General features: G+C 34.6%; 2 protein-coding genes across 5 annotated transcripts; one reads left to right on the top strand and one right to left on the bottom strand.

The window, feature by feature from the left end:
* The first annotated feature begins 423 nt into the window (after window positions 1-423).
* Window positions 424-4,510, top strand: LOC137822117 (F-box protein At2g16365). 2 transcript variants are annotated; one of them, XM_068627019.1, is made up of 4 exons: window positions 424-630; window positions 977-2,475; window positions 2,693-2,718; window positions 3,273-4,510. In XM_068627019.1, the coding sequence occupies exons 2-4, from the start codon at window positions 1,017-1,019 to the stop codon at window positions 4,017-4,019; spliced, it is 2,232 nt and encodes a 743-aa protein (XP_068483120.1). In that variant the 5' UTR covers window positions 424-630; window positions 977-1,016; the 3' UTR covers window positions 4,020-4,510. The 2 variants fall into 2 exon arrangements, with proteins under 2 accessions (XP_068483120.1, XP_068483126.1); XM_068627025.1 differs by having other exon boundaries at window positions 582-719.
* Window positions 4,511-6,260: 1,750 nt separating this feature from the next.
* On the bottom strand, window positions 6,261-11,742 carry LOC137805494 (glucose-1-phosphate adenylyltransferase large subunit 1-like). 3 transcript variants are annotated; one of them, XM_068622801.1, is made up of 15 exons: window positions 11,445-11,742; window positions 10,747-11,110; window positions 10,397-10,519; window positions 10,151-10,321; window positions 9,481-9,573; window positions 9,291-9,374; window positions 9,009-9,064; window positions 8,687-8,780; window positions 8,082-8,267; window positions 7,867-7,947; window positions 7,357-7,443; window positions 7,170-7,274; window positions 6,968-7,074; window positions 6,751-6,811; window positions 6,261-6,603 (listed from the first exon to the last, which is right to left on the bottom strand). In XM_068622801.1, exons 2-15 carry the CDS (start codon window positions 10,981-10,983, stop codon window positions 6,502-6,504), a joined length of 1,587 nt encoding a protein of 528 aa, XP_068478902.1. In that variant the 5' UTR covers window positions 10,984-11,110; window positions 11,445-11,742; the 3' UTR covers window positions 6,261-6,501. The 3 variants fall into 3 exon arrangements, with proteins under 3 accessions (XP_068478902.1, XP_068485955.1, XP_068492285.1); XM_068629854.1 differs by having other exon boundaries at window positions 11,314-11,659; XM_068636184.1 differs by having other exon boundaries at window positions 11,249-11,657.
* Window positions 11,743-13,561: the final 1,819 nt, after the last annotated feature.

Raw genomic sequence — 13,561 nt, 5'->3', positions numbered from 1 at the left:
CAAAACTAGAATAATGGTGTAAGTATTAATTAAAAGAAAGTTACGACAGAGATACTAAAACATTGTTGGAGTAAATGATACGCAAAGCTGAAACATTCCTGCTAGTTGAAGTTGTTGTGTAGATAGGGACCAAAAAGATGAACATGTTTTATGAGTAGATATTTTGCTTAGGTATTTTTATTTTCTTTATTTAGCTTTTTAGAAAAAGGTTGATTCAGATCCTTTCAGCATTATTTTATGAATTGGCGCGCAGTTTAAAAGTGGTCACATTAATTACGCGTAATTCGAAACATAGGAGAAGAGAAAAGGAACGAGCCAATTGGAAGAAAGGAAAAGTGCAGAATGGTGGGTCCCACTCTTCGACACCGATTCGTGTGGCTCAGGAGCCCAAACAAATCAACGCCAATCTAATCCTTCCCAACTACACTGCATCAAAACATCAACGCTCACATTTCTCCCATACACATGGGACCCACCTACCACCAACATCTGACCGTTCATTTAATGTACTCCTACATTTTTCCTTCTTCACTTTTTTTTCTTCTTTCTCGTTATTTATTTCCTTTCTATGCTTCTCAACTCCATCGTTCTCTTCTCAATTGTGCTCTTTCGCGTTTCCGAGTTTTGAAGGTACCTTCTTGTTTAAGCGGTTTTTCAAGTAATTTATCAGTTGAATTTGTTGTGAAGTTCCGCAGAAATTCAGTTCACTGCCTTTTCAGGTTTGTTTTTGTTGAATTCAGTTAAACTGGAATTGTTTCGATTTTTGATTTGACGCTAAAAGATGCTGCTACTAACACTTATTTGGTTATGCGGTGGTGATTTCCGTGTCTGGATGGTCAGAGTGTGATTTTGCTTTCTTCGTGTGGTGGTGTTGAGTTCTGAATCTTTGCGATCTAGTTTTGTTCGTTTTTCTGTTGCTGCATGCGATGGATTTTAGTTGTTGATGGTTTATGGTTTTTGAAACATTTGTGCACAGGTGAAATTGGTGGTGTGTTGTGTAAAGAAATCTATCAATCATGATGCCCGATGATACTGCTGCAGAATCATGTCATGATGGTGAGAGGGTTGGAGATCAAGCAATGAATAGGAACCGGTCGGCGTGGATGACTCATTGGATGAAATCAAGTTATAAGTCAGCATCCCTTGCTTGCAATCGTTTGGGGGTAGATTGTGAGCTGAAAGAAGACAAAGAAGACAGCGGTGCTGAGCAGCATGGTTTGCTTGGTGGGATAGATAGTTCTGTGCACGCTGGACCAGTTGGAGAAGCAGTTAGGGCCACAAGTGTTTCCTTCAACAGTGAGGCAGACAATGAGAAAGCGAAGAAGGCATGCTGTGATTCCAAATCATTTCCTACACTGAAATTTACTGGAAAGTTGGATAGAAAATTGCCTCTGCAGAGGGAACAGCAAGACGGGGAAGATGGGAAATCTGAAGCTGAACCCTGCTCTGGAGATGGCAATGTTTCTCTTAACAGAGATGGAGCTTCCGGAGCTGGCTTATCATCAATACCTGCACTTGTTCCTCTGAACATACAAACCGTAGTAAAAGAGTGTCAAGTGTTGTCTCAAGAAGTTTTACCGACAGCTCTGCTGATGAAATCACCGTGGGATGTTGAACAGAAGAACCTCACGGTTTCAACATCACTATGGGATGATTTTGTAAAATCAGCTTCTGACGCAGTGCCAAATGGACGTAGCAAAGGGAAAACAGTGATGCCCCAGTTCACGCATGAACCATTTGAAATATGTCAATCCAGCTACAATTTAGCATCTAGAGGGCGATTCGCAAGTACCAAATATCATACCTTTTCGTCTCTTTTAATCAGCGAGAAGAAAATGAGCAGCCTCTTAGATCCTCAAAGATCTTTTTTTTCAAGATGGATGGAAGGTGGTAGTACTCGTTTACCGCATGATTCCGTGGCTGGTAGCGGTGATAGATTATATTTTATTGGTGGTAGTAAGCAACATGAGATTGAAAAATATGTTTCTAATCCAAATATTACGTGTCAGACTGAATCCTCTGAGTCACCTAAACTACAAAAGTTGTGTGGACCAAACTCTATGGTAGAGCAAATGCCATGTTCTATTCATGATGTGGGCTCTATGAAGATATACACCAGTATAGATTCAGTTGAAGAATCGTCTAGAGGTCATCCCAAAATTTCCCAGACAACTCACCATATTCTAATGTCAAAAAACACTGATGTTACCTTCTCTGACAGAGGTCAGTTCTTTAGAGAGCCAATAGCACCTATCAAATTCAAAGGAAACGCTTTCAATGAGATCCTTGATTTCTCTCCACCCACGAGTGACCATGCTTTGGGGGCTCTGAAGCTGGAAGGTATAGGAAGCTCCATAAAGAGTGGAGGAAAGGAAAATGTCCATGATTTCAAATATCCAACATGCCTGAAGAATGAGTCATCTGCTGAAACAGATACTATGGACATCGATGCTTTACATAAGAATGGTGTTCCTGGTATGTATGCACTCTTGAAGGATATACCATATGCTAGACTTGAGGCTTCAATTAATTTTCAGTTATTCTTATTTTGATTAACTGAATAGATAATGTTAATTTTAAATTTTTTTCAGTTAACTTTACTCGTAGTATTAGTTTTTGGAGGAAGATGTTGTGTGCTATTTGGTGACTTTCTTGCTTTACAGCTGATGTTTCTTCCTGTTGTCTTTTACAGGTGATGTTTCACTCCAAACAAATAAGGTAATGTTTCTCAATTATAATTTTGAAATTCTTGATACAATGACATCAAGTTTTCAATCTTAACTTTCTTTCTCAAGCATTTGGATGATTTTAACGGGACATGATTTTGACACTTTTTTTTCATGATTTAAATTTTGGGGTATATTTTGATGAACTTACGCATAAATGCTTATAGAAGAGAAAAAAAGGAAGATTTTTTTTTAAAGATAAAATTAACTTGTGTGTAAATTAATTTATAGATATTCCTATATTAACTTCTCTAAAAGTTAATTTTTAATTTATGCCTATAAGCTAAGTTTAAGGACTTATGTATCAAGGACTAGCTTTTGGTTATGATGAATGCTGAACAGTGTCATACAGAGAAGAAGCTACTTTGAGTGGCACAGTTCCTTCAAATCTAAACTTTGAATATACACATGCACTAATATATATATCTTCAATCGCATTTGTAGTTGGTTTTTAAATTTAATGACCTCGCGCCTTGTAAAATTTGATACTATATTAAACTTTGAGAGGCTAATTAGGTAGGAGTTGTCGAATTTTGCATTTTGTAGTGCTCCAAGGATAGTCAAAACTCACTCACGTCTAAAGTTGCAACAATTTCTTCCAGAGAGAAAACCCTGGCAAAATCGATGAATACAGCTATACCAGACATAAACCAAGAGCCTTATGAGCTTCCTACTGAGGAGGATCCAGTGGTTGATAGGGAGACTAGCACATCAAGAACCCTCAGCCTTGAATTGGATCACTTTCTTTCTCATGCAGATCAACATGTAAGGTCTAATTCTGGCAATAGTTCTTTGGGATCAGATCCTAGCAGCAGATGGGTCAAACGACTCAAGTTGTGCAGATTGGGCTCTGCTCATGGGACTGAGAGCATAAGAATTGGAGAAGCTTTCTCGCATGAAAAAGTTAATATATTTGGCAAAATTACGAAAGATAGCAAAATCCGTTTGGAACCGAAAACGATACATCATGCTGAAGGACAGATAATACCGCATATACCTGTAACAGTATCAACAAATGGCAAGTGCACTTTAACTGAAGCGAAGAAAACTGTAGAAATTACCCTTTCACATCCCTGGATTCAGAGATGGAGCCATAATCGTGCCGCGTCTTCCCAAAAGAGGCATGAATTAGGGGAGCTTCGTGAACAAAAGTCTTCAAATGCTGTGCTACAAGAGTCTCAAAACAAACAGTTTCCGAGCATTGCTGCCATGGCTCTGATGGGAAAGGCAATGAATAGTTTGAATTCATCCGAGCTTATGAAAAAGGGATCAGTGATAGTTTGGAACATGTAGGGGTTTTGAAATCATTGGCCATTTTTTATATAAATTTCTTATGAAGTTTATGGTGGGCGATTCTCAGCATTAGTCTAAGAATACATGATATGGCATTATAGCTCCTTACTTCTGTACTCGAAGTCTTGGAGAAGTTAGAAATGCCGGGGGCCATGTGTAGCCACAATATTGTTGAATAGTTGCTCATCTTACTTTCATATTCACCTCAGATTTGGCTTAGTCAAAACAGATTATAAGCGATGCATGCATCTGAAGTAGTTATGTATCAGAGCATGCATTTTTTTTTGTATGAATAAACTTACTATGCAATAACTCAGGATGGGAGAAATGTCTCAAGAGGGGTTGAATCTTGTCTTACCACCAAAGTCATACTTTCGACTTAAGCATATATCGTGGTGAAGGAGTTCATATATGATTGTGCACCTTTTGGGTTGAATTTTTCATTCCTGAACAAAAGCTTCTCAATGCAATGATGTTGTGCTACTTTTTAAGTTAGAAGTTTTTATTTTTTTACCAGAAAAGTTAGAAGTATTTACGATTACAAGAAGATGCATGATTCTCGAGGTCCCAAAGCATGTCGAATTCTTTATAGAAGAATTAAGCAAGGAAGATTGAAGAGGAAGTACCCTTAAAATGTTTTCAAAATAGGGATTCACAGAGAAATAGTCAAAAATACTATTTAGTCATTAGTGGTTGTTAAACACTTGGACGGAAGAGGAGGAACTCTACAGGACTAATAATACAAAAAAGCTACTCCTAACTCCTAAGATTGAAATTCTTCAGTTAACTCGGTAATGTGAATGTTTTTTAAAATCTTATTTACTTGTATTTGGATATGAAAATATGTGAGAATATTTTGTGATTAGTATATATTAATATTGTCGTTTATGTAAAGTGGTAAGTAATTTTTACTCTTTTTATTAAAAACATGTTACATAACGTCGTCATGCTTTCTAATAGCTCCTACATCATCCTCTACTAGATCGTGGTCTTTATCATCATTGATGCATGTGTTTACACTACTATTAATGTAGGTGAAGATAATAATCTCTTGTTATCTTACATATTTCAATCACCCAATAAAAATTGAATGAAACATGAACAACTCATCTAGAAAATATATGCACTTCTTAAAAGGTTTAAGTTTGATTATAATTTATAATTTTTTTACACTACTATTAAGGTTTAATTTTTTTATAGAGTTAAATTATAATTAAAGTTTGAAGGCTTTTTGTAAGATAAAAAGTTTCACAGTATGATTATATCATACTTAAACTATTGTTTTTTGTTAAAAAAAAAAATTAAACTCTTCACAAACAAGTTTTAGAAGAAAGTTTGCTTGGTTGGTGTGGACCAGCCGATTGGAACAGAGTGGCTTTTAGCATGATTTAATTTACTATGGTGTTGGAAGGACCAAGCAAAGGATAGAAAGACATAAAGCAACGGAAAGAAACAGTGGGAACATTCGTTTACAGAATCTGAGAGGAATTTGGTCTAAAAGATAGAAAAAGTCATTCATACGCTATTCAAAATAAATGGCATTTGCATTTGTCTTTTTCGTACAATCTACTATCTGCATCCCTACAATGTCTCCACAAACAAGATAATCTAAGATAGAGCGCGACAACACAGGCTAGCCAATGAATGAATCATACAAGAATCATAATTGTCTTTCGAGTATCCATTTTTTAAAATAACAAAAATTGCTAAGGATAATCAACATGCCATGTGAACTTGTTTATGCTCACTGTTGAATTAGTGAGTGATCGATAAATTGATGCAAGAATCAATGTACACCCCCTTCTGATAATTGCCTTTTTGGTTTGTAGTGAAGGTGTTTTTTCTGACAAGTGACGGCACATTTTCCTAGACACTAATTTACTCATTTTCTGTTGAAAAATTAGAGATAAAAACATTTTATAACAAATCTCACCTTATGAGTCGGTATGTGTTTTATAAGGTTGAATTGTGTTTAAAGTCCATTGTTTAAGATGATATTAGAGTTATTTAAAGTCTATTCCAACAAGAGTTTGTTGGGTTTACCAGTAAACTACACTGTTATAACAAGTACTTGCTTAAATTTACAATAATTATGAGCTATAGTTTAAAATCTGTTGATCAACGTGCAAAGGAAAAGAAGTGAACGATGTATGAAGCCCTCAAATTCTCTTGTACCCCATTAGTTCATCACTATCCCAAGTAATAGTCATAATACTTCAATGATACTAAAGGAGAAAACAGTTTGCAGTTCACATCCAGCTTTTCATTTTATTTACTTTTATGCAACTTGATCTGATTTCACACATGGTTTGTTCATTCTCTTTTTACATGCAACGGGAGAGACTTCTTTCTATTTTGCATATAAAACAAAAGGGGGTTCTGATTTCTCAATTTCTGTCCCCAAAGACGGCAAAAGTACATTGGAATGCTTCTTCGAGCTACTTCTTGCCATTGATCCATGAAAATAAGTATTTCCACCCATTTATATGACAGTGCCATCTTCTATTGTTGCCTTCTCCAATATGACTGTAATTCCTGATCGAATGTAAAATCCATCTTCTGGTCTATCTGCTTCTTGAACTCCCTACAGACCAATAATTTGCATGGCAATAGGTAACATCATATCATGATACTACTAGTGACTTCTGCTTCACAATTATCCATGACTAGAAATATACTACCTAAAAAAATTGGCTCAAATGTAAAATCAAGATAAGGCAATCATGCTTACATCTTTGTTCATGATGATGACATCTTTCCCAATCTTTGCATTCTTGTCAATTATGCAGTTTCTTCAACAAGGACAACAGGTAATAAAGATCAGATGACTATTAGTACATGTTAAGCCAAATCTTTATCATGATAATGACACATTTGTTATTAGTGTCAACTTCTAAAACAAACATATTCAATCAGGTAGTGTATTGTTCATCTTAGGGTGAGATTACCTAATTTTGGTGTTCCTTCCAATCCCAATGGGAACCTTTCCCTCTGCCAGCAGAGAAGCAATTTCAGATTCAGTTTGGTAATAGTCAGCTCCCATCATTACAGTGTCCTGTAAAAGGTGGTTTTAGAATTTTAGATGGTATGAATCTTAATGTAGAAGGGCATAGCACTTAGGATCCTTGGTTTAGAAACTGTGGTAATTACCTGGAGCTCAACACCATAATCCAAACGTGAACGTTCACCTACAATGGAATGTTGAACGATACATTCTCTTAGGAAACATCCGTGGGAGATTATTGCATCCACAATCTACGGAGCAAATCAAATATTATAAGTGACACATCTCATGAAACTATTGCCAAACTTTTCACATTTGTGATCACAGTCATACTCGGCATTTGTCAATCTTTGTTGGTGGTAGCAATCTTGGAGATGTGTAAATGGGTGTTTTGGGGTCATAAAACTTGAACATTGGATTCTGCAAGAGAGGAGCACAGTACAAATATTAGTTTCAGGACACTGACAATTTGCTACATTCTATCAGCTACTTGAGGTCTGAGTTTCATTGTAATTAGGCTTGTGGATCTTGAACTATTACTGATCATTCTAATTTGATTTATTCTCCTCTGAATTAGTATGCTACAATTTGCAAATAGACTTTTATTCACTTATTTCTAACTCCCAAGATGCAATATGTTGATTTATTCATGGTGGCCTAATGCTAAAGGAATTACCACTGATCTGTATCACACAGGAAGCAAGATAAGGGAGACTAAATATATGCATCTTTGATAATGTGGCCTGTATTGTAAACTAGTGCACGGTTCTATAGTGCTTATACCTTCAAAATAGGAATACTATTAAATTACAAACTTGACAACAGTAAATATCTTGAACTCACCTCTTCAGTAAGAGCCAAGTTAGCATCGTAAAATGATTTTATTGTTCCAATGTCTTCCCAATAGTCATTGTATAAGTAAGCCTGAAAGAGGACAATAGACATTCAACTTGTAGTCTTGCCTCATTAAGCAGTGATCAGTTGTAAATGCAAGATGTTCATCTTCTAGAATAGACCAAACATTTGAAAGGATATCTGTTTAGTGCAATTTTTCTTACGTGGACATTGTGTTCCCTGACAGCTGCAGGAATGATTTCCGATCCAAAGTCATTAGATGTAGGATATCTCCATTTCAGAATTTTGAGTAAAACATCCGTCTTGAATACATAAACCCCCATAGATGCAATATATGGTGACTTTTTTGCCTCATGGGGTAACAACCCGAAAACAGAAGTATCTACTTGCTGCAAAGAAGCAACAGGAACACATGGTTAGAATGAGAAAAGAGATAAATATATTATGATCAAATATTGGGACCTGCAAGTTTGCAAGAAAGTTTCGTAGTTATGGAAAGGTAGAATGAGACACAAACACAATGGTAGAAATCTGCAAATCAAGCCTATAATTTGTAAGTTTTGTAAATTTGTGCTCTTCTTAATATGTTTTGTACATCACTGTGTGATGCTATCCTCTGATGTATGACCAGTCATTCTGGATAGACACTCAAATATATATATATATATATATATGTGTGTATGAACTTCACTGGAAATTCTGCAAGTGTCAGTTGCTCACTAAGGAACTGTGGATTTTTTTTTATTGTTCTGTGTGATAGTGACCATGAACCTATTCTAGTGGAACATTCATTGGTATTGGGGCTTACCATTGCTTTCAGATCAGGACCCTTGGGTTTTTCTGAAAAATGGATGATGCGACCTCTGCCATCTACCTTGACCAATCCATAATCTGATGCACGGCTGAAAAAAACGCGATTGAAAATGAGACTTGAATAATATTAAATTTGATTGAATGTTTTTGTGTGGAGGAAGTTAGTGTCTTTGCTCTCTTTCTATAGTGACTCTTTCCTTTCCAAAGGAAGAGAATATATTCTCCCAGCAGAACAGTGATATTAAACAAACAAACGTGCCACTTCAGAAAAAAAAAACAAAGAAAAAGAAACACATGTAAAAGGTTATTAAACACACCTGTCACCTACAGCAGCACATGATACTGTAATATCTGCATTTCTGTCAACGTGACTCTGCATATTTATTACAAAGTAGATAACCAGTAAATAAGAACTGTGTAAAAAAATGAAGAAACACTCCAAAGTATGAACTGCATGTCTAGGCAAATTAAAAAACTTGATGCAAGAACATAAGAAGGGTAGGAGAAAAGGAGAGAACTAATTTTTCAAAGAGAGTTAATTGCCTTAATTCTGTGAATAATGTTAACTAAGATAATTGCCTTGCTAATGGCTCTATTACCTGCACAAGATCCATGTAATCCATTCGGTATAGTTGATCTCCCGCCAAGATCAATACATTCTCAATGTTTGTGTTTTTGGCATCCTACAACATTCAAACTATCACTGTTCCTTTCAACTTGAGAGAAAAAACTATGAGGGGCATGCAGTGTATACAGAAATCTGCTATGTAAGAAAGATTATGTTCCCACCTCAAATACCCATGTAAATTGCCTCACAGCATCTGCGGTTCCTTGGAACCATCTGTTTCCAGCTTCTCCTGGTGTTTGAGTAGCCGCCAGAACCTATCAAGTATTTGAGTTGTTTTGTCATATTAAATTATAATGAACAAAAACAGTAATAGGTCCACAATCAGGGCTCTGGCGCCCCCTCACTTCCAAAATACAGTAGAATCATTCTTGTGGCTCATACTTCTCTGCCAGTCACAACACACAAAACTGTATCTCCAATAAAAATACTATACAGTTTTATGAATATTTTACCATTTTATGTCTTAGTTTCCTTTTTCAACAGTTAGGACAACCACAACCATATCTTACACAAAAAACCAACCAGATAATGATGTACGAGTTTATTAAGAAGTGTACTTTAAGCCTAACTCAATCTCATAAAACTGACTTATGAGTTCAACTTTACACCGCTCACGCTGAAAGTGACAGCTTGTGTGTGGTGGCATGATAAACCCAACAAACAATCACTAAGATAGACTCGAAATGACTTTGATACCATATTAAGAAGTGAATTTTAAGCCTAACTCAGCTTCATTTCATGAGGTGAGGTTTTCTCAATCTCTAGTCGACGTAGGATTTAACAGAGTCATTTATGACCTCTAGCAATCACCATCCAATTCTGGATACATACCTCCACACATCCATCGCCAAAGTTGATTCCATTTCCGAAATAGGTGCGGGAGATGTGACGGTTGAGGGATGCAGAGTTGAATTGGGTCAGTACAAATATTTTGTTGAGGCCACTGTTTATGCAGTTGCTCATTGGGATGTCTATAAGCTTGTAACATCCTCCAACAGGAACCTGCAAAAGCATACTTTATCAACTTTATCATCTGAACATGGAAGTGGAACTTCATAAAAGTGATGATTTACTCACAGCAGGTGTGGCAGCTCGTTTGGTGAGAGGAAATAGTTGAATCCCAGGACCCCCTCCCAGTATGATGGAAACCACATTTTTTGGGTTAGCCTTTCTTCTGAGAAATGCTGGAATTTGAAAATCCTGAAATTGAAATTCAAAATAAGAATATGGCGTGTTTGGTTTCACATCCCAGATATGTTTTTTTTTTTTTTACGTTTTCTAAGAAGCTAACAAAAATAGTTTCTACGTTCAGTGAATTTCTTCTTAATGTGTTTCCAAATACACTGGTCAAGATCATACCGATCGCGATCATAAAAACTGTAAGGTTAGAAAGTATAAAATGGATCCAACACCAGAATTGAACTTACCACTGATTCTTTGGTAGTACTTGACGTAAGAACAGCAGAAACAACACCAGGTTTTGCCTTCTTCACCCTCTCCTGGGTTCTCAGACTTAAGGCCAATTGGTTAATGATCCAGGGACTGTAACTAAGACTCCCTTTGATTCTGTCACCTAAAAAGCCACCATCTTGACGAAAAGTATTGTCTTTTCTCAAGTTTCCATAATGGGTATTGGCTTTCAAGGTTACACAAGCAGACACCATTGTGATAGCCTCAATACTAAGAAAAACCTGAACTTCAGATACCCCAGATGGTAATGATGTGCAACAGTTCAATTCCTTTCAAAAAGCCAACCTCCAAATCTCAAAAGCTTGTACTTTGAAGTTCCAACTGTAAGCAAACCAAGTGAAAAGTATACATTACATTATAACAGTACAACACAAAGCTGGAGTCACAGTTGATTCTGTCAGAAACTTAAAGTGACACTAAAATAATAGAGCAATGTATGAAAGAAAAGAAAAATCTTACTTTACAACACTAGGAATATGAAAAGCAAAACCAAAGAAGATGAAGAACTAAAACTCAACACCCACCCAGTTACTTGGACAGGAATTTTAAGGCAAACAGTTAGAGTATGAACTATGAAGAACCAGAATTGAACTAAATTGTGAGTTTGATGCAAATGGGAATTCAGATAACTGATCAGAGGGATGATTTATATTACTGGAGATGGCAATGAAGTGGATGAGTTGATAGTGAATGTGATCAAGTGGTGTGAAAGGTTGTGGTTGCCTTTATTGGCTTGTGAGCCAGAGTTTTCACGAGAAAGATGGGAAAAATCTCACGGCTTTGGTATATATCAGTTTTCAAAAACTATAACAGAGCATGTGAAGTATCATTAAATAATGTTGGTTTGCTTCTATAATCTGTAGATCATGTGTAGTTCAAGTTTCTAGGCTCCTCTTATAGAGGCAAAAGTCATTAGGAAACAAACAAGTGTCAATTTCAGACACTAGCCGTTCGTGAAATCAAAGGAAAGTTTTGATAAGTATAGAGAAAGAAATATGTAAAATTAATGCTAATTTCCACGGTTGTCATTTGACGACATGTTGCAACATTTCCTTTTTGTTGATCATGAGCATGATTTAACTTATCTTCATAAACGTGATTATTGTTGAACTTGATTGAGTTTGATAGGATGGTTTTCATGCTCGCCATTGCCAAGTGCCATTTTCCATCCAATAATAAAAGAGGTTAAATCAAGTAAAATGACCATAGTGACTCAAATAGTGTATAATACAATGTAATTTTAAAATTATTCTATCTTTTTATTTATAATTTATTTTGATGATTTCTATATAATTTTAAAATTATTCTATTTTCTTTACTTATAATCCATATTTCAGTAAAAAGTTGTTTTTTTTTTTCAATTATAATAGTACAGAATTTTCAACATAGTAAATTACTATTCCCATTTTATGTCCTTCATCCCTTTTTTTTTATTTCTTCTTCTTCATTAGAAACAATTTAATATAAAAATAGTATCATTTAAAAATTAATTTGATAACATCCTTTTATCTAGCATCACTTTAGGATGACATAGTCTTAAAATGAAGGGCGATGTTCAAACGAAAAAAAACTTATAGTAGATTCATAGGTTTTCGATATAGGTCAACCTTTCTAACTGTCGTAAAAAATAACAAATTATCAATGATGATTAAAATTTTCTCACTCAATTATAAAAAACTTAAAATATGTATTATTTATTAAAAGATTATTTAAAATTACATATTTTACTGGATGCAAGTGTATATATAGTTTAATAATGAATTACCCTTAACCCATCACCACCCCCAAAACTCTCCATAAAACAGGTTTTAAATTAGATTTTCATCATTATGCTCTTAATCACCCTTTCAACTTCAACTTCTTTAATTTTATTTTCATCTTTTTTCTTTTTTCCTTTTACAGTTTCAGAGGAAGTGATTCTCTCATCAAATCCAAAATTTGATGAAATTTGCAAAAATTTCAATGTCAACATATAGTTCCATAATTTCAGCTGTACATTTGTTATTCATTTTCATAATTAGAAACAGGAATTTCTCAACAAAACCAATTTTTCTCCTCAAAATTGCTTTAAATTATGAAAACCTAATAAATCACTATCCAAATGATGAAACTGAAGTAAAATTAGTAAAAATATGATGAACATATAAAGTAAATGGAAGTGTTTATAATTGAACCGATTTGATTCCATAATTTGTAGTTATGCATTTGTTCAGCATATTGATGTTCATAATTAGACATGAAATTTCATAAGAGCTTTGATTTTTATCCTCTCAAATTATTCTAAATGACAACATAAGATCACTGCCATGGTGATCAAATCAAGCTAAAACTAGTAAAAAAAATCATATTGGAGACACAAAGCAAATCATCAAAAGAGATTTTTTCCCATTCAAATATTTGCTCTTGTTTAAAATGTCCATAGAAGACTTTTATTTATTTATTGAAAAAAACTTTTTCTTCCAAACACTTAATTAATCTCTTAATTGAATCCAATTTTTAAGTATGTACATGTATAAAAAATATCGGGAAGGAGAATTTTAAGTATGTATATATATATATATATATATATATCATAATTTGTATTAGTTAATTTAATTATTTTTACACAGATAATACAGAAATCACTCTGATAAAAAAACTCTATCAATTTAATTTTTATTAAAATGTTTTAAATATTCGAATCCATGAATATATACATTGTAAAATTCATGATAAATTCAATTTGAATAGTAAAATAGTGTATAATTTTAAAAAATTCTATCCATTTATCGA

The sequence above is a fragment of the Phaseolus vulgaris genome, chromosome 11, assembly GCF_000499845.2.
Source record: "Phaseolus vulgaris cultivar G19833 chromosome 11, P. vulgaris v2.0, whole genome shotgun sequence".
NCBI lineage: Eukaryota > Viridiplantae > Streptophyta > Magnoliopsida > Fabales > Fabaceae > Phaseolus > Phaseolus vulgaris.
The sequence above is the reverse complement of the archived record's forward strand: the minus strand, read 5'-3'. Positions and strand labels throughout refer to the sequence as shown.

What these genes read in the sequence shown, in the direction of transcription:
- LOC137822117 (XM_068627019.1), top strand. Translation starts at nt 1,017, where the DNA reads ATGATGCCCGATGATACTGCTGCAGAATCATGTCATGATGGTGAGAGG. An exon ending in ACATAAGAATGGTGTTCCTG is followed by an intron (nt 2,476 to 2,692) that starts GTATGTATGCAC and finishes TGTCTTTTACAG; the next exon opens with GTGATGTTTCACTCCAAACA. An exon ending in TTTCACTCCAAACAAATAAG is followed by an intron (nt 2,719 to 3,272) that starts GTAATGTTTCTC and finishes TGCATTTTGTAG; the next exon opens with TGCTCCAAGGATAGTCAAAA.
- LOC137805494 (XM_068622801.1), bottom strand. Translation starts at nt 10,983, where the DNA reads ATGGTGTCTGCTTGTGTAACCTTGAAAGCCAATACCCATTATGGAAAC. An exon ending in AATTTACATGGGTATTTGAG is followed by an intron (nt 9,375 to 9,480) that starts GTGGGAACATAA and finishes TGAATGTTGTAG; the next exon opens with GATGCCAAAAACACAAACAT. An exon ending in GTCCTGATCTGAAAGCAATG is followed by an intron (nt 8,268 to 8,686) that starts GTAAGCCCCAAT and finishes GCTTCTTTGCAG; the next exon opens with CAAGTAGATACTTCTGTTTT.